Raw genomic sequence first — 27,484 nt, 5'->3', positions numbered from 1 at the left:
ATATCGCACAGCAATGGGTTCATGTTTCTCACCATATCTAGTTTCTAAAGGTATAAATAAACTAGGGTTTTGTTTTAAACCAATCAACAAGGATATTTCAGGTTCATCCAGATCTTCTAATACGATATCTTTCAGGTGAGAGTAGTTTTTAATATCAGACTTCATTGCTATACAACTATTGGATATAGGCAAATCTTCCACTGTTTTCACGTTCTTCAAATTATATGAAACATTTCCATCCAATGACATCACAGTTATGTCCACATTTTGACTAATCATGTCCGCAGTTCCAGTAATACCAGTAAGTTTTAAAGTTTCTTTAGAATTACTGCCTTCACCTAAAAAGTCAACTTTCTTCTGAGAACACAGACTAAGTTCACTACAATTGTCCTGTAAAAAATATGTCTTAAAGAATTCACTATTGTTAATCTTAATTTTACATGGAATGGCACCTAAACATACACGACTCACACCAGCCCCAGTTGCTGCAGTCAATGATCCACATCCATTAGGTTTCTTAGGTTTATCATTGTTTGATTTGTCTTTCTTAAACACAGAAAAGTCTGCACCATGCAATAATGAATTATGATTTCTACCACAATTATCAATTCTACATTTAAAGTCCTTTTTATCACAAGAATTTGAAAAGTGTCCAATGTTTAAGCATTTTAAACACAAAGAATGTTCAATTGTAGATTTTGCTCTATCCTGTGGTTTTAAATTAGTAAACTTTTCGCATCTCCAAACATCGTGTCCATTATTACCATACGAACAGTTTTTAACCTCACTTTGCTTGTGGTTTGTTGGTTTGGATTCAGAGGTTACCATTGTTGAAACTAGTCTAGACATTGTATGGCCTGATTTCTTAACAAACTTGTTATTGTCTGCAGGTTTAGAAAAAGTCATATCTTCTCCGAATTCATTGTTTACCAATTCAGCTCTAGATTTAATAAATTTCATAACATCTAAATATTTTGGCTTCTTATCATTTTTAGTTATACGTCCGACGTTTTCTACCCATTTCGCTCTCAAAAACATAGGTAATCTTCTGCTTAAAACTAACAAATTGTTTGTGTGATCCAAGTCAGCAATATAATCTTGTCCCATGCCCATTAAAGTTCGATATGTTATTTCAAGGTGTCTCGAAAATTCAAGTAGATGTGCACCATCCGCAGTTTTAATGTCTGGTAAATCTTTAAGCCTTTTTAGATTCTCCCTAGCCACAATGTGGGGTCGTCCAAAGTTTTCAAACAAAGTTTCTTTAGCACTTATATAACCTTCATCCGGCGATAAATTAACACAACATTCTATGGCGTCTCTAGCTTTACCACCGCAATGTTGGATAAGCAATTGTAGTCTTTTAGAATCGTCAGAAGTTTGTTTCTCAAGGCATGTTTCAAAGTTGTGTATGAACGAAGCATAGTTTAATGGATTACCGTCAAATCGTAAATATTCTAATTTAGGCGTCAATACTGCCTCGCACAATTTAAGCATTACATCCTCGGTACTAGGCTTAATTTGTTCACTTTGTATAACAGAATTATCATGCATATTTACATTTCTATCAACATTAACATTATTATCAAAATTAATCAAATCACTATCATAACAAGGTACATGATTTACAACAGGTAAATGCTCTTGAATTGGAATAGGATTACCAACAGATACATAATTATTACTCATAGCAACAGGATCATTATATGAATTTTCATAATGACTCGAAGCAACGGCATTATTATCATTTGCATAACTACCAAAAGGAACATGATTATTATTCAAGGATCAGGATTATTATTAACAGAAACAGGATTATTACCATAAGTTGGAACATAATTCCCAACAGGAACAAAATTAGTCATAGGTACATATTGATTAACCATAGGATTCATATTAAAAGGTACATAACTTGGCAAAGGATTTCTAACATTTACAGGCGTGAAAGTACTCACAGGGGCAGTATAACTAGATACTACTGGCATAGAATTAGAAACGGGTCCTGGCAAATGCATATAGGTACTACAAGTAGACACTGGATTTCTTACATGCACATAATTTGGCCTACAGGTAGGAACAGAATGCATATTCCCTAAATTTACATTTACAGTTTCATTAACAAATGTATCAATGTTTTTCCTTGGGTCTTTAAATTCATCGAACTCAAAAAGTCTCTTATTGGTTTCTTCTTCTTGAAAAACCTGTAAACTAATTTCAGCTTGCTCTGCCTCATTCATTGCTTCCATCAATTCCTTTTCTTGGTTCAACTCATTAAACTTCTTGGTTAGTTCTTGACTTTGTTTCAGCTGCTTCACTTTTAACTTGGCAAGGGCTAACTTTTCTCTTTTCTTGGCAGCTACACTACTGGTGTCTGAACATGTAGAGAAATGTCCAGAAAACACCCTTAAAAGGTCGTCACATTTAATAAACAGCTCGTCCATCATTAAATTGTCTAATTTGTAAAGTTGTATATTGCACCCACCGTAATTAACTCACAAAATGTCAGCAATCACGTGTAGCGTCGGCAGGGAATAAAGAGTCAGTAGATAAATAGTTTTCATCCATAATAATATTCAAAATACACCATACAGCATGAATCTATATTGTCGTGACAGCCATCACATAGACAAATTCTAATAAAAGTTCCAAACAGTTCCAATAAGTAGTAATAGTAGTAATAGTAGTAGTAATAGTAGTAGTAATAGTAGTAATAGAAGTAGAAATAGTAGTAATAGTAGTAATAGTAGTAGTAATAGTAGTAATAGTAGTAGTAGTAGTAATAGTAGTAGTAATAGTAGTAATAGTAGTAGTAATAGTAGTAATAGTAGTAATGGTAGTAATAGTAGTAGTAATAGTAGTAATAGTAATAGTAGTAGTAATAGTAGTAGTAATAGTAGTAATAGTAGTAGTAATAGTAATAATAGTAGTAGTAATAGTAGTAATAGTAGTAGTAATAGTAGTAGTAATAGTAGTAGTAATAGTAGTAATAGCAGTAGTAATAGCAGTAGTAATAGTAGTAGTAATAGTAGTAATAGTAGTAGTAATAGTAGCAGTAATAGTAGTAATAGCAGTAGTAATAGTAGTAATAGCAGTAGTAATAGTAGTAGTAATAGTAGTAGTAATAGTAGTAGTAGCAATAGTAGTAATAGTAATAGTAGTAATAGTAGTAGTAATAGTAGTAATAGTAGTAGTAGTAATAGTAGTAGTAATAGTAGTAATAGTAGTAATAGTAGTAGTAATAGTAGTAGTAGTAATAGTAGTAATAGTAGTAATAGTAGTAGTAATAGTAGTAATAGTAGTAATAGTAGTAGTAATAGTAGTAATAGTAGTAGTAATAGTAGTAATAGTAGTAATAGTAGTAATAGTAGTAGTAATAGTAGTAGTAATAGTAGTAGTAATAGTAGTAATAGTAGTAATAGTAGTAGTAATAGTAGTAGTAATAGTAATAATAGTAGTAGTAATAGTAGTAGTAATAGTAGTAATAGTAGTAGTAATAGTAGTAATAGTAGTAATAGTAGTAGTAATAGTAGTAATAGTAGTAGTAATAGTAGTAATAGTAGTAGTAATAGTAGTAATAGTAGTAGTAATAGTAGTAATAGTAGTAGTAATAATAGGTTTCCAAGTGTTTGGTACCAAATCTGACACAAACACGTCCAAGCAAAGTCCAAATTTACATCAAAAATAAAATTCCGACAGTCATGCTGTTTCTTTTCCAAAAAAAAAAACGTACCCACAAAATTAGCGACGTAATCAGGTCAATTACATACGAAAACGTAATCAAAACTAGCCTAACACCAGGCCTAAACTGGTAGCTACAGTCCATTTGTACATGCCATGTACTGTAAAGATTATTTCTGGTTCTTTATTTGTATATGCACACTATGTACTATTTCTAACGTAGGAAACCAATTGATGGAAAACAACTAACATGACATAAACTAAATGACTGAGATCCAGTAAATGGTACTGAGAGCCTAGAATAGTAATAAATGAGATTATGAAAAGGTTTCGAAAAAGGCAGCAGGAGGAAATGATTGGTTTTGATCCATTATCCATTTACAAGTTAACGGTTGCTACACGCAGGTCATTACATGCATATGTATATGGTGTACTTGTAGGCTACACATTATATAATGTTGCTATTATGTATAGGATAAAACACGACACAAGAGTCTTTATGATGTCTAAAATCCAACGTCCCCGAGAGTTTTTCCGAGGGAAAGGGTTTTAAATATCATAAAAACCCAAGGGAAAGTTATTACTTATAACCGATATTGTTTGAAAAAAGAAAACATTAAAAAAAAGTGAAATAAGGGGTATAACTCGTGCCTTGAAGACTGTCAGTTCACCAACCAGTGAGCTAGACTTACCATTTGTATAAATAGGAAACTTCAGCGTATTATCACAAGTAAGATTAAAAAAGGCGAGCAACACCTTGATAAGAGATTAAGTCAATTATACCTTATTATATATAAGGTGCGGGCACACGAATGTTCTTTGTTTGGAGATTTTTGTCACCGACTAGAGTCTTGTCAAGAGTTTCGCCGAATGGCACGGGCATAAGAGGAGAAAAATATCTGCAGACGTTCGTTTCCCATCATGTCGATAATCCTGCAATTGAAAGGAAAATGAATCTTATCGGGTGATGACGGTCTGTCTTGCAGGCGATAAGACTATCGGAGATAATTATCAAACTTGTTTGATATTATGAATTCTATCGGGGACGAGATAATCTTGTCGTGGAAGCACGGGCACACTCAAGACTCTAATCGTCGACAAAAATCTCCGCCCAAGACAGCTCGTGTGCCCGCAACTTTAGTTAGACGTCCAAATTGTTAGACATGGTTAAGTAGGCAATGATTGAACCTACCTACAAGTGAAATGGATCAGCCCTACTTAGATTAAGGTAGTGAGTAGGGGTAGAGGACTCATATTTTAGGGGGTGTATATGTTACAATTTCCTTTAATTTCGAAAGTTTACTTACTCTCAGCACATGATCAAAAGGCATTTGAAGCTATTTGAGTTTAGATCATCTACTCATCAAACAAATAAATATGGTTTCTCCATCTTTGGATACCAACCATTATCGATATGTCAGGTTTAAGGAAAGCAGATTTCTTCACATCCAAGCGTGGAACTACGCAGTTGATATTAGACGGGTACATTTCCAACAGAAACCGCGAGAGACAAGCATGTACCCAATGGTGATGGAGACGTCAAGACGTGTGATTGAAAATGTACAACAGAACGAGACTTTCTCCGAAATCAGTCTTAACATAACCACCCATCTGATGATGAAACCAGAGTGAACTTTGTGAGCAATCTTCGTAATTGAGCGCTAGAAGAGACCACACAGATGCAGATATACGTGGAGCAAGTCGCGCAAGTAGATGAAGCCAGATAATTCCAGTTTTACCAAATTTGCGGTCAAAATTACATATTGAAGATAAATGGTCAGAGACCACAGATGGTCGCCACCCGTTTCTACTGATAAGCGACTGCGATGAAGACAAGGTTCTGGCATTGTCTACCACATAACTTACAAGCCCACCAATAAGAAGCCGACACTCTTTACATGGCTGGTACCCTTTCAGCATGTCCAGGATTATGGGATGAAGTAGTTCTAAATAGACTTAACTGACCTTTGTCATCAAGCATGATCCATATAGACTTTAAACAAGAAGTAGTCAACGCGAGACAGAATTTCCGTAAGTAGTGGTTAAGGGATGCTTTTTTCACTCCACTCCGGAGAAAATCAAAAATCTTGTTCTTTCAGAAAATCACAAGTTCATACGCTCGAGTCAGAATTCTGAAAATGGTTGTCGTCTTATAACGGCTATAAATTTGTAGTTCCTTCCCTTTGATTTAATGATATAAGTAATAAAATGCATAGGCTAAAGTCAGTTTTTCTATAGGAAGTAAATATTATATTGGTTGTTTGTAAGTTTTCCCAGTTTATAGCTATCTATTTCATTATATAACTATCTACTTGGAGAAATCCAGTCACGAGTCCACTACTTCCTAAAACTTTTCCTTATTATAATACAGATAAAGTACCTGTGTCATAAGCGAATTGTTCATCACAAAGAACTCCTCACACAAAGTTTGATGAGGAAGAATAGTGATTTTCATTATCATTATCAGTATTCATCAAGTTAGTCTTCAAGATAACAAAGATAACATAAAATTTCTAAGTAACCTGGGTAAATGTTACGTAGCTAAATAACTATGAGAAGGATTGGAAATTAATAGTCCTGTCAACACAGATAAAACATGTACTTAAAGATTTATATCGAAAGACAGAGTAGAATATGTATGTTATGTATGTTAAGATTTACACAAAGATATTTCTATGTGAAATTTATTAAAAAATAGCTGACTTGATATTTATACCGGTCTGCCCATTTAATTAAACTGGAAAGATAATATTGTATACCATCTTTATATAAAGGAATATACTTGAATTGATTTTAGTCTTCTTGTATACTACATTGGACAACATTGTTTTATTCTGTGTATTTCATATTTGAAAGTATCAGAAACATTTTAAAATATCATTCATATGAAGAAAAAACTTAAAGGATTAGCATTAATCAATAACAACATTAAGAAAATAGCGAAAGAAAAATTCATTCAAAATGTTTACCCATTTAGATTACGTGTATTTGTCAAAAAATTTGCCGTCAGTGTACAATCCACCATCGGACATCTTTAATGAACTTTCAAAATCATATATGCAAGAACTAAATATCTCTGGAAATAATTTCCCAACACTAAATTTGTCCATGTTTAAACCAATATTGAAGCTCAAATAGGTTAAATGAAATTTCTTTATTTCTTTGATCAAAACGTTGCGATGACCTCTCGTCTACGAGAAATTTGGTTACTTAATAATATGATCTGTCGGTATAGTCCAGAACATTTAAACTGTTTAACAAATCTTTAAAAAATTAATTTACAGAAAAATTTTATCGTTGAGATAGGATCTGATTTCTTTTCTAAACTGAATTGAATACATTAGTACTTACCAGTCAAAGAAATCCTAATATACGACTTGGACTTAGAAATTATGCTTTCAAAAACAGTAAACTTCAGACAGTTCTCCTCAATAATAATGATATGTACTCTGAATACATCGATCCCAAGGCTTTTGCAGGGTGTTCTAATCTGGATATTTTGGATATTTCTGGAAACCATCTCTCAGATTTTAGAACATCTTACTCCACAAAACTTAATACAATTCGTATATAACTTCTGTTAGTGGTCTAGACCTCTACTATAGTTTTTTTACACGACATCACACAGCTCTACAAGGGTTGAAGCGATTAACGTACTTAAGGTGGCCTTCTGGTTTCTTTGACCATAATTTAAAATTGCATCATATTAATATCATGGGTAATAAAATTGAAACAGTCCACAAGGAAATGCTTGATTCGAAAATGCGAAATTAGAAGAAGAAGAAAATTTAAAACTTTCTGTTCATGAACTTTATTTTAATGTTGGTTCCATGATAATGGACAATATTGTTGAATCTATAGAAAATAGCAGAAGAGAACTGATTGTACTGTCTAATGAATTCGCTAAAAGTGATTGGTGTCAATTTGAGGTGACTGTTGTTCTTTTAGAGGATATGACCAATGCTTTAAATGTGCTCCTGAATACTACAACTTACATCACAATGGGATGAGCTAAATGAGAATTCTCATTTATTTGGAACAGACTAAAATGATCTCTTTAATTAATAACTACGATCTACTTATTCTATGTAAACGGTATTCTTATAGCCTATTCTTATTTTTTTAATCTCCCATTTTCCCTCAAATATTTACAAGGACGTTGTAGGATCAAGTCCTTTATTCGACCCCTGAGCTGAGTAAAGGCGTTTGGGCAACATCAAACTCTTTATATCTCTAAAAACTCTGGATTATTTGAATTCGTGTTTATTCTGCGCCGTTTTCCATTACATCATTGTTAGAAAATATTTCGAACATTAGTATAGTGTAAATTGGGTTTATGGAATTTAATATCTCACAGACGTTTAATTAATATTAAAAATTACATTACTGCAGAACATGGTCCTCAAGAGTATATTCTAAATTTCCTGTTTGTATACACAGCTGACATTGGCTCTATTTCTCTAATATGTCTATGTATGTTTTTGCTGAAAATATTAAATCTAGAATTGATATTTTAACATACATGTATTTGTTTTCCTTTTGATCATAGATCTATCGGTTTTGTTTGCATTTTACATGTGAGGGTAATCCTTGTTTTATAAATTTCATTTGTTCTTAATATTAATGAAAATATCAATGTGCATAAACCTAATTGTATATCCTAATTGTATATACTTACACATGCATTATTTGTATCGATATAATCCTGCAAATTTCAAGAAAACTTTCAATTTTCTGAAAATATAATCAACAAAATCTGTTCCTTTACTGAGGATAAGAGGGGTCGATATGTCTTTAGCGCCGATATTCAACAGCAAATATTTTTATTTAAAAAAGATTTTTAAAGATTTTTTGTTTTGAATGATTACTGATTGTTTGTACTAATACAATGAATGATAATATTTGTATGTACAAATAAACAGTCGATAAAAATAGAGATTTGCAACCAAAACATTGTCATAATAAATACGGTATGTTTGTTCAGAGTGGTGGAAACTTGTATTAAAACACGTTTTTTATGTGTGTATTACTTATAAGTATATAGCTAACTGTCAAATATGCTGATCACTTTTACTATTGTATTTACCTAGTCAAAAGTCAAGCTTTATCTATATAGCGAAGTTTACTATATAAGTTATAGTCTGTACCCTACATAACAACAGTGAATAGAATCTTTTAGTGATTTATAAACATAATAATATATCAAATATAAACAGAAGTTATTTATGAGATAAGATATCTTGGAGGTTTGTTTTATTTTACTTTTCAAATATATGAGACGTACCTAGACGTAGTTCATGGTACGTAAGTTTGGCATTGTACGTTACTTTGAGAGCTTTGAACCTATTCTGACATCAGTTACGAGTAGTATCACTAAATACTGCATTTATTTGGCTGTTGCTATTTGCTTGTGAAAACTATGCTGTGGGAACCAATGCGTTACGAGTATCTTTTGGTTCTCTACAACATGTTGACGACAATACTTTAAAGAACATGTACTACCTCTTAGGATGATCAAAAAATTGTTATGTTCAAACTTGGCCAAAATCAGTCTTTGTTCATCAGTGGACTTACCTGGTGAGAAAATACACCTCAGAACCCCTCCAAAATACATAAATCCATAAAACTAAGTAATAATCCATTAAACAAAGTCATTTTGAAACACGATTAGAAGCGTTTTTCAATGATTACTTAGTTTAATAGATATATCGTGGTAAGTCCCACAGATGGAATATAAATATACTCTTATTGACCATGATTGAGACTTTTAATTTTATGTCTATTCTAAGAGGTTGTATTCCTTTAAGAACGAAACACAGACCCATCCAATACATGTTGAGTCATTATTTGACAGAACTCCGCATTTCAACATTTTCAGACACATTAGTCGACTTCCGTTGTAAACGGAATAGAGATACGGGTCATTGCATCTTCCGATAAAAGGTTTTTGTGTATGTACTTTTGGTAATGTAAACGATCAATAGGAATTTTAGGTTCTAACATTGCGGTTAAGCAATGTTACGAAAGCACAGGCACAGGCATGTAGGCGTAACCTCTAGTGATAGAGCAATGTTTGTGAAGTTAGTTTAAAAGAATGATATAGAATATTTGAAATGCAAATCCATTATCTTCCGAATCTGAAATATATAAGAAGAATACTGGTTCCAACAGGAACATTAATAACCATGGAAATCATGATAAACATTTTCACTGGTGAAACTGAGGAATTGTCCTATATTAAATGAAAAGGAAAAATATATATAATTTATTAAGTGAAAATAGTATACATGTATGATATTTTTGCGAGGAAACTCTTCAATTGTAAGTTATCATAAATAAGAAATATTAATTAAAGGAAATGTACTAAACCTATGGAAGGGGGATGGGGGGTAATCTACCACGGACTAAGATATCATTTAGATTTTTATTACGGGTATAGGCGATAACTAAATCATTTGTAGAAGACTGTTGGAAATTTTTCGTGCAATTCTTTGTAAAGACGGATAATTATTCGGGGAACTTGACCAGCTGTGTTGATGTATTGAATAACAAAAGGTATAATTTGGAAATCAACTTGGATGTTCATTCCTAAAGGATGCATGGTTTGTAATTTGTTTATCCAATAATTTTCGCGAATGAGTCGAATTTTCTTTGTATCAATGCCAGGTTGTTCGTATATCTGTGCAATGGGAATAATTTTCAGGTCTGTTAATTGGTGATCGGGTTGATTGAAGTGTTTTGAAACGGTTGTGATCTCTGAAGAAACATAACTGTCAGTAATACGTCTCCCTGAACAAATAGCAAGAAAATTATCTAGAGAAGTTATGTACTATTTTCTAACATATCTTAAAATTCATTTGATAAAATCTGAGTAGGAACTGAAGGAGTAATTGGTTTCGTTGTCCTTTTCCCACCCTCAGTTTGTAAAAAGAAAATACATTACTAAGAATCTAATTTTTGACATATCATTAACTACTCTTTGAAATCCCAACACTAATTGGTCTGTGTACACATAATATCATTATTCGAGGAAATAAAGAGTCGATCTATTTGATAACATATTATTTGAAAATATAAGCTGGTCACGATACATGTACATGTATTATCAAAACTATTAAGGCAATATAAAAACATATTTTTAAACAAAATTCGGGAATCCATGTTGAACATATGGACCCACCCCAAAAATTCATTTGCCATCTGTTTCCATGTTTAATCTCGAAATTCAACCTTCTATAATTTTTTCCAGAAATCTCGCTGAAAACTTCTCAATTTGTCACATGAAATCCTTGCCAACGCTTAGTTTCTGGACAAAAATTCAATATATCATGACCATGAAAAGCATGAGCTAGCCAATAACACTACATTTTATCAAGATCAGTTTGACTGTCACAAAACAACTATTTTTATAATTATCATTCCGCATGAAAATCTCTCCTCATCTCACAAAATCTGAAAGAAAATGCTATTTCAGACATCAAATTTCAAATCTAGGCCAAAAATTAGGCAAGCAAAAACTCCAAAAGGGAGGGAATAAGAGGATTTCTAAAAATAGCACAGACTACAAGATGTTTTACTGGAGTCGGTTCATATGAGTAGGGATAGTACATGATAAGGTATCTATAATCAAAACTCTTTAAAAGAGAATAAAACTACAAGATTTATGTTTATTATATCTTGAAAACAAGTGAAGGAATATAAAATACAATTTTCAATTGGAATGTTACAATATATTCTCTTGACACCTGATACTTCAACAGTTAATTACCAAAATTAAAGTCTATAAACTGGTCTATAAAATAACATTAAAATCCTGGTATACTTATATTAATTTCATTAAATACACACATTTATATCGTTTATTGGAGACACGGATAGATTGACTCTTAAGGTAATCACAAAACTGTTTTTTTGAAGTAGGCCTATTATATTTTGCTGAACTAGATGCAAAGTTGACCTGTATCATTTGTTTAAAGTCTTATATATTCCGTTTTAAAAATGTAAGTAATATTTTTGAGTATTAACCCTTATGAGACCCTATACAATATTTCTTAAATAATTTAGTTTTAAAATCAACTCATTATGGAACTGAAAGGAATGTGGGTAAAATCTGTTGTAGAATAAAGTTAAATATGGAATCGGATATGAATTTCATATTTTGATAAATTGAAATTCATGACTAATGATAATTCATTTTATTATAGTAGTAATTAAAAATAATTAATGTTATTTTAATATCTCAGTTATAATAAATAATCAGTTAGGAGATTGAGATGGAGACAATGGTTTAATGTTCATGATGTCACCTGTTTCAACTATCAAAATTGATTGATGATATTAGACTAAACTCATATTAATCATAGGATATTTATTCAATATCAAACTATCAACAGGTATACGTCATATTATATAAGTAATTGGCCCCTGTTAACCAGATGGTGCTCGCTAACCTGCATGTTCAGGGTTCAACCTCAGCATAGGTCGGGATAATACCTTCGTATTTTAACCCGGTTTTCTCCTGTCAATGATGCAGGTCCTGACATGGAAAAATGGACATTCGTATAAACTTCGGGACTAGAATGCTGTTAGTTATCCTCGTATATTGAGAGATTGCCATATTCTAAATATCATAGTTCCGGTTACTTCCGTTCATATGACGTAATGTCAATTTTAATATCAGAGCTACAATAACAAAGTATGTCACCGCGTTTGAATCTATATTTATTAAATGATTACTGAATAAATTTCATTTTACATCTATACCACATAATAAAAAAAAACCAATAAACTGTTATTAGAGTAGAATAATTCTTTTGAAATGAAAACTATTTCGTCTTGCAATTTGTTTAATTATAATACAGTGATATGACCGCGCCAAAATCACTATGTTATTCTAAAATCAATCTTCAGACAGAGTTATGTGCTCTTGCCAATTTACCTTGATATACGCCAGCCTTTCATGGTCAAGTCAATGTTCAACATATGCGAAAAGGCGTCTTGATGTTTTTCTGGACAAAAATAATCCAAGGAACTCGTTCGGGTTGTGCACATTAAAGGTCCATCGACAGTTGGAACTGAAAATAGAGTAGGCTAACGTCATAGCAAAATTTCCCTCGTAGCACACATCATGGCGTTGTCAGGTGGATTTATAATTTATTAGACTGTCTTGCATGTTAAAATGTTGACGTAGGAAGTCAATTTGAGATAAACAAAATAAGGAAGATGTGATGTATGAATTGGCAATTTGGTTTGTATAGTTCAAATACATTCAGCGATAGTTAAACTCTTATGGACAAAACAAACAGAACCTGGATATGTTATCGAAAATATCTTGATTTGAACTAATTTCAAGGAAACAGACTATTACAATTTTCAGAGATATCTATTCCGGGTGCACTAGAAACTAATATTTCCGGACAGCACAGATGAAGTAAATCTCATCAATCTTTTGTGCTGATGAATCTGTTTTAGATTAAATAATTGTAACTTGCTAGTATTGCGTATATAGTAATACACAAAACACTGATAGTTTGGTTCTACATCATTTCAATTCACACTTGGGATCTGTTTACTTGACATATGTAGGTCGGTTATCAAACTTGTAACACTACTTTCGCGATATCTATAGACATCCTATTGAAATATCTATCCATCATATGGTGAAATCAAAACGGAAAATTTATGAGTACCTTAAAGGGTTCTTTACATGTAATTGTATCTTATCACGAAGGAAGTGTAATTTTCACAAGTAAAGACTAAATACGACTTTGGATACATGCAATGTGTTTAGAGAATCGTTTTATTTGATTCTGGTGGTTTTTGTCATTTTATTTTAAGACTTGACATTACAGTGTAAATCAAAGTAAGAAATGCAAAGGAAGTAGGGGGGTCAAAACTGAAGTCATTTACGTGTTGTTTAAATAGTGTACTTAAGCTGGATTTAAGCTTCTTATGCTGTCAACCGCCATTAATACGCTAGCCGTGTCAACTTACGATTGCCGATAGACCTCAGCGTGCGTTAACGCCATTGTCCCCACGCGTAATGAAGATGCTCACATGTACCGACGTCAGAAGTATAAATCCAGCTTAAAAAGATGCTATTAAAACACTTGACATTAGTATAGTTATATATTTTACCAGTATTTATACGGTGAAAATAGCAAAAATGTGATAAACTATGTAATTATCAGTAGTTATCAAATTTGATGAAGAAGTTTGCCAAAGAGCTCGATGACATGTTACCATAAGCTTACCAGAGCCAAGGTATATCATATGATCAATGCGAGATCAAATTAAACATTTTGCTCTAATATATCACCACCACTTTAAGATATATAGAAATTAGTAATTGTATTCGATGTGTGATGTTAACTGCTAAATCATTTTTGTTTTCAGATTGAAGCTGGTAGTTCATTAACCATAATGACAGATATAGAACCGCCTGACCTTCTTGGATTCTCTTCAACTCGAATACAACGAGCTAATCGTATCAATAATGTAGAACAATCTAGATTACAAGGCCGATTGCAACTACTGGAGAAGGAAAAGATCCACAAAATTCGCGTTACAAACCAAGATATTAGATTGATATCATTAACGTTGGAATACATACAATCCAGTAGCGGTAGGAGTTCAGAAGGTCGAGGCCCAGATGTTCCAATTGAAAAGAAGAAAGTAGATCAAGGTCCGTGTTTTCTCTATGGTGAACGCATCCTTAGTCGTAAAGTAAGACGATTTCAACGGCCACAGTCTGCCTTTGACCACACTACAAGCCACGTCGATAGTGAGACATCATCTGCATCTTCAGTTCCAGTACGACCTCAAAGTAGCCCGACTAAGCGTAAACCTATCATATCTTGGGCTGCTTCTAGTTGTAATGCTGAAACAGCTAGTACAGTTTCAGATGATGAGTCTGAGCCAGAGTCAGTACGATCAGCTTGGGAGGATGATACCTCTGATGTTACCAAACGAATCTTACAAATTCAAGAAGGAAAAATCGAATATAAAGTAGCTTTGCATGACCGACAGATAGGACATTTACGTGGACAAAGAGAAAAGGGGAAGGCCAAAGTGATTACATTACAAGAATCTTTAGAAAAAGATTTTGCTCTTCAACTAGATTCCAAAAAGACTTCGGGTTTAAGTAAAAATGCCCAGTTATCGGAAATTTTGAACCAAAGACGCCCAACATTAACTGCATCAACATGGGGACGACATCTGTCTAAAGGTGGTCTTACGCCAATGACGTATGATATTCGTAGTCAAAACGTTCGATCAGAAAAATTAAAATTGAACAATAAACGTCAATTGGCTATTCAGAAGAAACTCAATATATTTAGACGTAAATATCCGGCTTAATATCCTTTAAAACAGGATCAGTTCTCTATTCACACGTACATTCAAAATTTACGATTAATTGAACAAAGGGATGAATCATTTTCATAGAAACTATTGATTGCAGTTTAAAGTTTGTTTCGCAAAGTATTTCGCGATATGCCCGAGAACAAATGATTATAACCCAAGGAAGCGAATAGCGACACCATTATCATGGTGTCTTCTGCACTTGGGAATCTCTACTGTAACATTACAATGGAGACTTATATTGCTTTGTGGGTGTGTTCCGAAACTACTGTTTTATTGTAGTCCAATGGGGTGATTATAGATACAGATCATTTTCGTTGCCGTGTAGTCATTTACGCTAATCTATGACGAGTGTCATTAACGGTATTATTGATACACGTAACTTTCTCACAGATATCTTGAAACTTTTGTAGAATAAAAAAAATAGACTTTAAGTTTCTGTTTCGTAATAAATTATTCACTACTTTCAATGTGACTCACGATATATCTGTTTAACTTCAGTGTTTATGTCTGCCCTAAAAGTGAAGTGATAAGAATAGAATTATTGTCTACCAACGCTTTCTATAATAATTCCAGATAGAGCGAATACAACTATAATGTTTCGTGTATTGGTTATCACACAATAAATTCGAACCATATCATATTTGGATCATTCGTTCCTGATCATCACCTAGCTCCAGTCCATTGGTCTACCGCATCTGTCAGTATTTTTTATCTGACTCAGAAGATATACGTACACGTTCACGTTCACGTTCATCGGGTACGTATCAAAATATTTCGATTTTCGAACCATTCTTCTTCTGATTCAATTTCTTATTTATCACTCCATACCTAAAACTGAAAGTTGACATTTACTCAGATCAATTTTTCACAATCAAGCAACACAATATAAACTGATTTTTAACATTCACTATTTTGCAAAATAACAATGAAGCAATTTACATTGACTAGAATCGATCACTACAGAGATACGACTTCAAATCTCAAAATAAACATTTGTATAGTAGTAATTCGACCTTTCAGATTATTTCCGTTCGAGAGAGAATATTCGAATGTCCAGTATCATCAAATAACGTAACATTCAATACTTATTGCATAATCCACATGGGAATGGTATTATTTGAGTAGATATTTCAGTATATCGACATGCTAATCTCAGTAAGTACCTTAGCAATCAATATAAAATTAGAATTAATTTGCTCGTAGATGTAGGATGGATTATACTGGTTTGAATTACTAATGAATTACCATCTAGCCACATGTACATTAAGGTATAGTTATTTACTAATGACTGATTAGGTACAATTATTAAACAATCTAAAATACCGTATATCAATATAAATATAGATTCTACTTCACATTAATCACTATTATTATAATATACATAATGTACCGAATATAGCAAGTGTATTGTCTTTCCTGGTAATTTTTCGTCATTTTCAAGTTAGTGAATAATTGGGAATTATTCAAATTTATTTGATTTCCAGTTGTTTTGATGAAATTTCAAGTGAGCTGACGTGACAGTTAACTAATCACTTTCTGTAGTTGAAGTGAAAGCTCGTGGTTTATAAGGTTTATATACTACGTTTCTTTCTATCGATAGTTCAATTCCTGACTAATCAAATAAGCTAATCAAATGTTACACCCAGTTCTGAGAGAATATTAGATCAAATTCTAGTTCAGTTCGTTTCCCCTCAGTGGCTGTAATGAAAATGAAAAACTGCAATGTTGCTATTTTGCAGGTACAATTGACTGTTCTCAATACTCGAATGTTCTGAATGACAAATATTTCTCTGGCTTGATAGCAACACATTGTTATTGTCTAGTGAATGGGATGCATATAACATTTAGATTTTGACACAGAATTTGGTTGAGAATAATGGATGAGAATGGATCTCGGGAATAATCTTGTCTTTTCTCACCATCATCTGACAGAAATATACACAGTGGTGTAACTTATATTCGTGCATAAGGATTCAATACCGTCAAAATAAATGGAAAAGAAATTGTGTATGTCTTATATGTTTCTTCAGATATTCTGTAAAATAATTCAAATTTGTTTAGTTTGTTATAGGAAAACTTCTGGAGGTTGACGTTATTGAGATAACCCATTTTTATCAAAACATGCAAAACACGCAATGTCGCAAATGTAAATTATTTATCCCTTTCAGAGATACACGAAATTAAGTTTGCACGAAATAGAGAGTAAGTATTGTTTAATGAAGTTCATTTAGTTTTAACTTTATCATACAGTCCGATTTTTAAACTTTAGTTATCATAATGTGTTCTGTTTTAGAAATATACCCAGATCGGTAAATACTCTCATTTTAACGGAATGAAACGTTTCTAAATTCAGTTTTATTTTGGGTATTCGTAATTTTTCAGCGGATGACGATCTGACGAAATTAATATTCGTCTTATATTCTTGGTAATATAATATTAAAACAAATCAAATACTATGTCCAGTGAAAAAGTTTAAGAAACTTTCCTTTGGTATACTTATTACCCAGTTAAAGATAAATGAATCTGCTAGTAGACAAGATTGTCCATAAGGCCATTATACAACATTTTAACTTTTTAAGCTCTTAAGTCATATACATTGAATAAATATAGTCCTCGAACTCAATCAAGAAGTTCATTATAAAATTAACAAGACTTGCGTGCAGTAATAAATTGCATCATATAGCGTACTGGATTAACTTTAACATTAAATATTATTGCCGATATCTGATATTCTGTCATGGTCTGGAAATGTTCACTCTAATAGAAACTATTCAGAAAATATCGTCGGGTCTCCAGAGCCTTTGCTTTGGGAATTCTAAAAATAACACACAATCAAGATAATTTCTTCTGTTATCAATGTGCCAAATCATCAAAGTTCATCTAAATTATTCCTGCAATAAAAGCTTTAACAGGTTGATAAGCCGTTAGGGAAAGAGTTAATGTATGAATTGTGTCGCTTTCAATTGCATGTGTCAGAAAGGAATATAGTTAAATAGTATTGGACAATTGGGTTTCTCTTTACAGTCATCTAAATGAGTAAGAGGAATAATATGTGAGGAATTCACTGCACTTTCAGCTACTGAAATTGTAACAAAGCTGCTAGCACAGCAATATCTTTCATATGACAACAAATAAATATCCAATACAACCAATCTATAACAAATTGTAACGACCACTCAGACCAGGGGCTTTGCAAAACTTCCCACAAAATAGTTCTCAATTAACTACTACGGCAAATATCTTTGAGCAACAAATGCGATTGAGCTATTACGGATTTACTTTGTATATCATATATAGCTTTGAAATATTTCTCAACTCAATAATAAATCGACTGCGGAGTAAATTGAAGGTATTGGAAAGACATTTAGCCTTCGATATCTGATTATTGAGAAGGGAGTAGTATTTTCTATTATAACGTTGGCGTGATGAATTAGACTAATTTCCCACAAGCTTATTCATAAATCAATACAAATTATATTTTAAAGTAAATTTCTTTTGACATGGAGATAGATTTAGACTTTCTTCTTATCGATTCTATAGACTTTCACATAATCAAATGTACAGGTATACAAAAACAAGTTGACAATCGTAAATTAAAAAATAACGCTAGGGAAGTTTAATTATGACACAATGTTAGCTACTCTTTTGAAACGATATTTGTGTGACGTGACTTTCCAGACGACTGATCTCTAACTCGTTGAATTATTTAAATGTTAACATTTCTTATTGATATTGATATTTATTTGGTTTAAAGTGAATAGGATAAATTGGCATGATGGCTTTATCTGATAATGCTTAGAAAAGGCTTCCAAGAACGTCCCAAGTTATAACTTTTTATTACTGTATGATTGTGGTCAGAGGTTGCAGTACAGATATAATAATATCTGATGAGACAAGACGAGAGTATATTGTGGATATTTCAATAGTGATCGTTAGTTATAATTGTTTTAAACGCTCTAGAGCCATAATTCATCATCTTTATTTCTACCAAATTGTACGTCATGAAGGTGTTTTTGTTTGCTTCAGAATGAATCGACATAAACCTACATGTAACGACAACACAGGGAGCTCGCTGACCCAGATATTGTAGTAATTTCTTTCAAAAAAGGAATATTCTTATAAAACGTGATCAAATCGCATTAAAAATCTCTTAATCGTATAAAGCAATAATACCAATTTTTTCTATGGTTTTATTTGCTGATTATTGTTATTTTAAAGAGGAGTTTATACCAACATATGTATCTTTTGAATAGAATATCAGAATCGTGATAATTCCCCATTAAGACAAGCTACAGCATCTTAACTTCAATTTCCTAAGAACTGTGTGGTAAATAAGCAGTGTTTTTTTTCCAAAGGCCCTAACAGCGATTGTTATTTCTTCTCCTTCATCGCGTTTTTCAGTTGCAACAGAGATGTAAATTATTAGTTTTAAAAAAATGTTGCAAAAGTTATAATACTCACGAACATACTTGTCTGAATTATCACCCCACCACGTTCCTTTTAAAAGCTATAACGATATATCAAAATATGACAGAAAAGTTATAAATAAAATATTTATTTCAGAATCATGTTGTTTCATTAAATTGGAGATTGAAATAATAACCTATTTTCTACCTCTTTAATCTCCTCTTATATAAATCATATTCCTTACGTTCACGATATCACTTTCTGGGCTTTCAATAATATATAAAATCCATAGTAGAACGTATATATTTGCTGAATTTAAGGTTAGATAGCTTTACTGGCGAATGCTGGGGAAGGCAAAAAGCCTTCAAGAAAAGCACACCGACGACCTTAGAAGGCATTATCGCTAAAATTGCAATTTATTTAATTAATTAGATTATAATATAGATATCCATGTACAATCGTATTTGACATTCTTGCTTATTTTCATTTATTTTTATCTTAGATCCCGGTTCGGATTAAATACCATAATCTTTTCGCTTTTTTTGAATAATTGAATCTGAGCTAAATCTCTTTTTATTCATTTGTGTTCTTTCTGACTTATTTCATAGTTAACCCGTTCAAATGTAATCAGTTGTAAAATAAAATTACTTAGTTTGGAGTCGAATATTTTAGTCATGATTTTTTTAGCATATTATCTTCCAGTCTGTCCTGGACATATCATGACAGGCATGATTGCGAGATTTGTGATAAAGGAAGTACAATGAGGGTGTTGGATTTATAGTTCGGTTGGTCGAAAGATGATGAATTATCCACATTATTGATAACGATGAAACTGATTTTGTGTCTATTCAATTCCTTCTTTCTCAAATCAAATATAAACCTGATCTAGATAACTGGTTCACTTGTACCAACCACCACCGTGGGTAAATAGTACTAATCAATTCAAAATCATAATAAATATATTCCTCTTATAAGAATTGTACCATAAGAAGATCGGAAATTATTTTATGGTTTGTCGGCTGCCATGTATATACATATACCTCAGGCGCCATACGCCAACGATGGGAAATAATCAACTTTATGCGGCTTTGCAAGGATCTGAAAAACCTTATCTCGTGCATTATTTTTAATAATGATAATTTTGGAGGAAATCAACAAAATGAATGCTTATAATCACTTGGGATCGACACTATTTCGAGAAACTGGACTTTGTTCATTATTTGTGGCACATGGTTTTGTGCATAACATTCTTTGTATAGTTTTTCTGATCTCCTTATTTAAAAGCACATATATTACAAAATTAAACCCCGAATTACACATACCGATTAAAGCTAGGATATCCAGTACCTTGTCACTGATATGGTATTTTTCCCGTAATATTGAACTAATAACCCATGGACACCAACATATAAAAAATAAACAATACACTAATAAAAACATCCGCATGATTTTTAGATAGTTAGAAAATGGTGTAAGCGCTGGTCTCCGTTTTTTCATATCCAATCTTAAAGGTAGATTTAACATTTTTCTTAACTTTCTCTGTTGATCAACTGCAGTTTTTAAGATATAGCTGTGTAGTCCTAAGCACAACGCTAATGGCACGAAAAATGCGATTCCTTTCCCATAATAATGGAACTCTTTTGGTATAACACCATACGTACACTCTGTGGTTGCATCGGCATAAAGTATCATTGGACTAAATCCATAAACGATTGCTAATATCCATGATATAGTGATTGATATTTTAGTTGATCTAGCAGTCACAAATCGGGCGTACTCATATGGATGACAGATGTAGAGAAATCTGTCGAACGTTAGCAGAAACATACACAATACAGATTCATATACCGTAATATATAATCCCACATACACTGATAAACATAAAAAAACATTCTTCTCTAGTCTTAATGATGTTAATCTTAATAAAAACTCATAAAATAATATAATACCAGAGAGGAAATCTGCTACAGCCAAACATACCACATACATATTGGGAATTCGTCGTAATGCAGGTGTCTTCCATACCGCGATTATAGTCAAAGCATTTCCAGAACATATAAATATAGCTTGAATCAAATCAACAATTCCAATCACGATATTATATGTTGAAATTTCAGAATCATTTATAATTCTGGCATTTGAATAATTTTCCTTTTCCATGAAACCGTCGTAAACAACAATAGGCATGGTCACGTTTTGATAGATAACTGTTGTAACACTAACTATTACCTCATGTAACCAGAGTAAATAGTCTCTAACTTCTTGTAGGTATCTACATTATACTGATATGACAGTAAGACTGATAAAATTACCAATATTCTCAAATCACTAACTTTACACTTGACTTCTAATCCAATCACTCCCAATAAACCTAGCAAAACACCACACATTTTAATATTATAACCCAGTTACTATTTACTAACATACTAATTGTACTGTTCCTCATCAGTGGCTGCCTGGAAGACGAACACTAATCAATTGTTATATCACGGCTTTCCATGCTGTACAATAATGATCAATTTGTGCCTATACAGAAACGGCTTCAGACTCCCAACAGATTTATAATTTTACTGGCAAACTTTGACATGTACAAGTTGAATCACAGTGTATATAGAAATTTATTGTGTGTTACAAGGGCCACCATAAATCTCCAGTTATCATTAATTTTATAAATCAGTTTATTTATAAATCAGTGTCAATTGAAAGTTCCCTTTCGGTTGATTTTTAAAGGTCAATTTGGATGATTTTTATATTAAACTGGCGATAAAACAACATTCACTATTCAGCATACCACAAACAGTCCAGCTAGGTTATTCCGTAAGCTACGAATCTATACTGACTCAGCCTGAAGTACCATGTAGGGGGTATATGAGATCACAGGGAAACATTCCAGAGATTATATTGGTTCTTTTTTGTGGTATGTAAATCATATAAATATAATGTACACAATATTAATATTCTTAGATTTTTTCAGTTTATCGATGTATAAACAGAAAAAACCTGTGTACACTTATGTATAAACCACTACGCGGATTTGTACAGTGTACAGAGGTTTTTTCTGTTTATACATCGATAAACTCAAAAAATGTTCAGGTCATTCCTTAAGTTATCATATATTGACCGCTAATAATGACCGCTGAAAGCCTTCTCAATCTACGTTTGTAAAAGGATCTTGATTATATATAAGAGGGATATGATGTCAACAAACAAGTGTGCATCTTTCTATTTAAGTTAAGTTTATACGTCATACGGGCCAAGGTTAAATTCAAATAAGAAATATTCACCCCGAGCGATATGTACTTAATTCACTGTTACTTAATATTGTCAGTATCAGGTGATTTCTCACTGTATTATCAATACCATTGTCATAATGTCATGACATGTCATAATCTTGTTGATTTGAGAAACGTAATGACACTTGCTTCCTGAATTTACAACCGTGTCATTATTCATTGTATACAATTCTTGGAGCCTAGGTTACAAATAGAAACTGAGCTAATGGGTGGATTGTTGGGGTTTTGATGCTAAATACAGCAGAGCTTAAGAAGTGCTTTAGGTGCTTGCCACCCATTGAGAGAGTATGAGGAGACTCAACCCCGGGAAAGAAATATTGAAAAATAGAATTTTGAATCTTTTTTTTTCTTTTTTTTTGGTTAAGACATATACAAATTATATTTAGATTTTTTAAGAAATGGAGTGCAGGGGATACAAATTAAGTTTCGAAAGGGTTTCCCCAATGGAGGTTCCTATAGGGAAAGGGTCCAAAAAAGAAAACTGTTTCATCTGATCTATAAACTGCCAAGAACAAATTTGCTGTTTTGATTATTTTTTTTAAAGAAATGATACTGAAATGAGGGACGCAACTCGTTCCTTCAAGACGCAGTCAGTTAGTTCATCAACCAGTGAGCTAGGCTTAATATTTGAAAGACATGTTAAACCGTTGCATTATTGTTAAAAGGGAGAATTCTCGGTGTGAACCTGGGAAGCCATTGAGTCGGCTAAAGGTAAAGTAATATTCATGCTCTTGGTCCTGATAGTGTTCATTGGAGTTAATCGATGTAATGTCTGTAGTTTCTCATTCTCGGGGAAGGTACGTTTTCTGGCAAAAGAGTGAAAGTCGTATATACAAACGTAGATTGAGAAGGCTTTCAGCGGTCATTATTAGCGGTCAATATATGATAACTTAAGGAATGACCTGAACATTTTTTCAGTTTATCGATGTATAAACAGAAAAAAACCTCTGTACACTGTACAAATCCGCGTAGTGGTTTATACATAAGTGTACACAGGTTTTTTCTGTTTATACATCGATAAACTGAAAAAATGTTCAGGTCATTCCTTATAATTATATCAACTCGAATACGTGTTTAAATATTTATCTACAATAGCAACAAACTAAGGCACAATACTGGCGCATAAATACATAACATTTCAACATAATGTTAATGAACTGATACTAACAATAGAGATGTCCAAGAGAATAGCCAGTGGCGGATACCGTGTAAACGGAATCATAATTTAATTATTTATATATTAAAGCGATTTTATGAGATATTATATTCCCTCCAAAACTATGGGATGACGTCACTAGAGTTGTAAGAATTGATCATAATTTACATCATAAAAAACATCATTATATTTGACTGATACCATGGGAGAATGTAACTTCATCTACATCTATGTTTACTCGGCACCTTCCTTCTTAGGCACACCGAGGAGGTGGTGGACAATCTAGACGTCTGACTCCACAGCTGATATTATAAAACAGTGCTATTTAAAGTGGGCCATGGGGCCTCTCGGAGACTTCTTGGGGTACTACAAAAATAGGTTGGGATCTTAATGTTATTTGGCATTGAAGGAATGTTCTTTAATAACGGATCTAGTGGAATAAGACTAGGTCTAGATGACTTTGCGTGACAATAAATGACGTCTCAGACTCGAACATTGAGTAATGTAAAAAACGCATTTCCGGTTCATAGCATGGTGTCTGTTTTCTGTTAAGTTACGTGATCAGATTGATAGATATGCTATGTCATAGTGACCGATGACACCAGAATACCAGTCTGAAATGTATCATGACAATCCTGTTTTCTCTGTGTGCCTCTCGATATTTAACTAGATTTCTCTAAAATATCTACCAACTCATTACTAACAACGTATTGCACTTGTAAACATGGAAAATCATAGGAGTTCTTTTCAGAAAATTAATACAGCCAACTTAAGTTGCACTCTTTCTGGTAAAGCAACTATCAGATATTATAGGTATAGCCATAGTATGCTTTGAGGTCAACATAATTTCTAAATTAACCTTCGAATCGATCCCCTGCTGATTTTTTGGCACTAACTCGACTAAAGTGTTTTTTTTTACTTTACGTTTTGATTCTATAAGCTTACATACATACACACCTTATTTTAGAAAATGGGTTGAAAACGGAAGAAGCTGTATAGCATGTTTAATAATATGCGATGCGAGATTTCATGGATTGGAACGCACCGACTGACTGACCGACAAGGATGCCAACAAAATACGTCCACCATAGACTAAATATGGGTGTTTAGGCTAAACATCAAGGTAAACTATAGATTTGTGATGAAGATAGCTAATTGTGTATACAATACGCAAATTGATTAGGAATGCTATAATGATATATTCCATTTGAGTTATTCAATCAAAGCTTTATATCAACATCAAAAACAGTCTGGAATACTGAAAATAAACTTACACAGGAAATTAATATTTTCCAGTGGCGGCGCCAGTGGGGTTACAGAAAACTGGTTTACACACAGAATTTAACCAATTTTAAAAATAAAATTTTCATACGTTTTCGCTACAAAATATGTGTCACAATGAACCAAATCAATCCAATTTTTCTAAAAAAAATATAGGGGGGTTGAGACTATAACGCCGTATGCCGTATTTTGAATTCAGCCACAAAAGTTCCTCCCACAAACCCACTGAGTCAGTCTGTCAACTATAACGTAGGCGTCGCCACGGATTTTTTCAGTTTTAAAAAGGTTCATTTAAATTAGAAAAGTCTTTGGGATTGTTATATGAAATGAGTGGAGTTTTATATCTTACTTATGAAGACATGATATGAAACATCATGCAGTGTGAAGAGAGTAGAATTTGATCTGGACAGCAACATTAGCCGGCATAGTCTGTCACACGAAGTCTCGGTTTACTCTCCCATCCGAAAGTCAAGACATTTTTTCTTGTCAGCATCTCCAACTTGCATCAGAAACATGAGTATCAAAGGGAAACCGGGTATCTCGTTATAATGTCGAAATGTGTATATTATATTTGTTTCTTCATTCTGTTTTGGGCCTACCATAGGTTTCCATAGGTAGACTACCCGTCTTTTAGCTAATAAAATGCTGAAAATTTAGTTTTAAGGCTCGATGCGATTTTATAGCTTTATAAAATAAATAATATTCATTTGATAAATTCTATGAATGCACAATATTATCTACTATCATGTGTTCATTTAATTCATCAAGACTTTACCTGTATATGGGTACAGAGCATCAATAACCTCTGGCTGTCTTTATTGCCAGTATAATTGTAATAAATACAAAAATAGATCCTTTCTCGCAAATAACAATAAAATTGATAAATTTAGCTATTATTATAATAAGCTACATTGGCAATTACTTGTTTCTGTTATAATTGTAATATTTGCGAAACAGTAGCAAATGCTGAAAGCACGTGAAAACAGAGGACAAGAAAAATTCACGTATTTTTTTTCATTTTTTGCAATTTTCCAGTAGAAATTATCTCACGGGCTAATTTTGATGCTTTATGGCTATGTCAACTGCAATAACTAAAATGATCTTAATTTTCAGAATTGATGATGTTATCAATTCTGAAAATTAAGATTTTTTTTAGTTATTATTGTTCAACGAAAATACAGTAAAATGGAGAATAGAATGCTTCGGACAATTTTAAGGGAGATTACTCTCAATACTAAAATGGCTGCCTAAAATAAAAATAACAAAATAGTGAAATTTAGAAATAAAAATCTATCATGGAGTTGCAAGATATCAGATATCCCCACGAAGAATATATTGAGACCGTAAGTAAATTAAAATCCCTTTTATTTCATTTCTAAAGCAAGTTATTGATCAAAATGGTTAGATTTTGTGTGATGTCTGATCGATAACGGATGAGATCATTCATGAATTATATGCATGCCTTACTACAATATTTTCTGAATTGAATTTTGGCAATCATTTTCATATAAATTGAATATCAATTACAAAATACTACTGAGAGTCAGTGGAGCGCCAGTCTTTCGTGATTAGGGTTACAAATAGGGGACAGTCTGACTAAATTGGGGTACAACTGTCGAAGTAACCAGTACAGTCAAGTAACCTAATTTCGTGGAAACCTATTATTCGTGGATTTCCGGAATTGTTTAATAATTTACATGAGCAACCTTGCGCGACCTCCGCATTAGTTTGTTTTAATAAACATGGGTTTTATCTACAATATCAGCTAGTAGAATGAATCCAGTAGTTTCAAGCAATGTATAATGTATTAATGTATACTTTGACAAATACAAAATGGCGGATTTCAGTTATTACCAAACGTCACCATTTTTTATCGGCCGAATTTTCTAATAATCCCAAGCGGTAATCGGAATTCCAAGTGTCGTCTGCTAGAATGTATTCCAACGAATGAAGGCACGTGATCAACTAGCGGATTCCGAGTCAGCAGAAAATTTCTATGGAACACAAAGTGGACCATGTTCTTATGTTGTTTTAGTGACTTATAGCAATAAATCACGCTACGTATCTTATTTTGTCAGTCACTATTTTATTTTAAAATCGTGGATCTTTGAAGGAATTGTCACTAGTTATAATGAATTGATATTAAAGATAAATACTAAGAGAAGTTAATTATACCACCCGGTATCCATACGACGTGTTTTTCTAGACTTACTTATAGATCAAACATTGTACACAAAAATAGGTGACGCATTCTGCTGCCGTTGCCGAGTTGGTTGCTCATGAAATATGGGTCAAGTGAAGGATTCAT

The 27,484-nt window shown here is 32.6% G+C and overlaps 3 protein-coding genes across 3 annotated transcripts; 1 reads left to right on the top strand and 2 right to left on the bottom strand.

The window, feature by feature from the left end:
• Positions 1 to 2,595: 2,595 nt before the first annotated feature.
• LOTGIDRAFT_161907 (hypothetical protein) lies at positions 2,596 to 5,006 on the bottom strand (the record flags this gene model as incomplete). Its single annotated transcript, XM_009057790.1, has 3 exons — positions 2,596 to 3,635; positions 4,368 to 4,431; positions 4,983 to 5,006. 3 exons carry the CDS (start codon positions 5,004 to 5,006, stop codon positions 2,596 to 2,598), a joined length of 1,128 nt encoding a protein of 375 aa, XP_009056038.1.
• Positions 5,007 to 13,905: 8,899 nt separating this feature from the next.
• On the top strand, positions 13,906 to 15,033 carry LOTGIDRAFT_161906 (hypothetical protein; the record flags this gene model as incomplete). Its single annotated transcript, XM_009057789.1, has 2 exons — positions 13,906 to 13,938; positions 14,071 to 15,033. 2 exons carry the CDS (start codon positions 13,906 to 13,908, stop codon positions 15,031 to 15,033), a joined length of 996 nt encoding a protein of 331 aa, XP_009056037.1.
• A 5,586-nt stretch (positions 15,034 to 20,619) lies between these two features.
• Positions 20,620 to 21,633, bottom strand: LOTGIDRAFT_161905 (hypothetical protein; the record flags this gene model as incomplete). The annotated part of the gene is made up of 1 exon (XM_009057788.1): positions 20,620 to 21,633. The coding sequence occupies one exon, from the start codon at positions 21,631 to 21,633 to the stop codon at positions 20,620 to 20,622; it is 1,014 nt and encodes a 337-aa protein (XP_009056036.1).
• Between the last annotated feature and the right edge of the window lie 5,851 nt (positions 21,634 to 27,484).

The sequence above is a fragment of the Lottia gigantea genome (assembly GCF_000327385.1).
Source record: "Lottia gigantea unplaced genomic scaffold LOTGIsca_31, whole genome shotgun sequence".
Classification (NCBI taxonomy): domain Eukaryota; kingdom Metazoa; phylum Mollusca; class Gastropoda; family Lottiidae; genus Lottia; species Lottia gigantea.
This window is presented reverse-complemented; position numbering and strand designations above follow the sequence as displayed.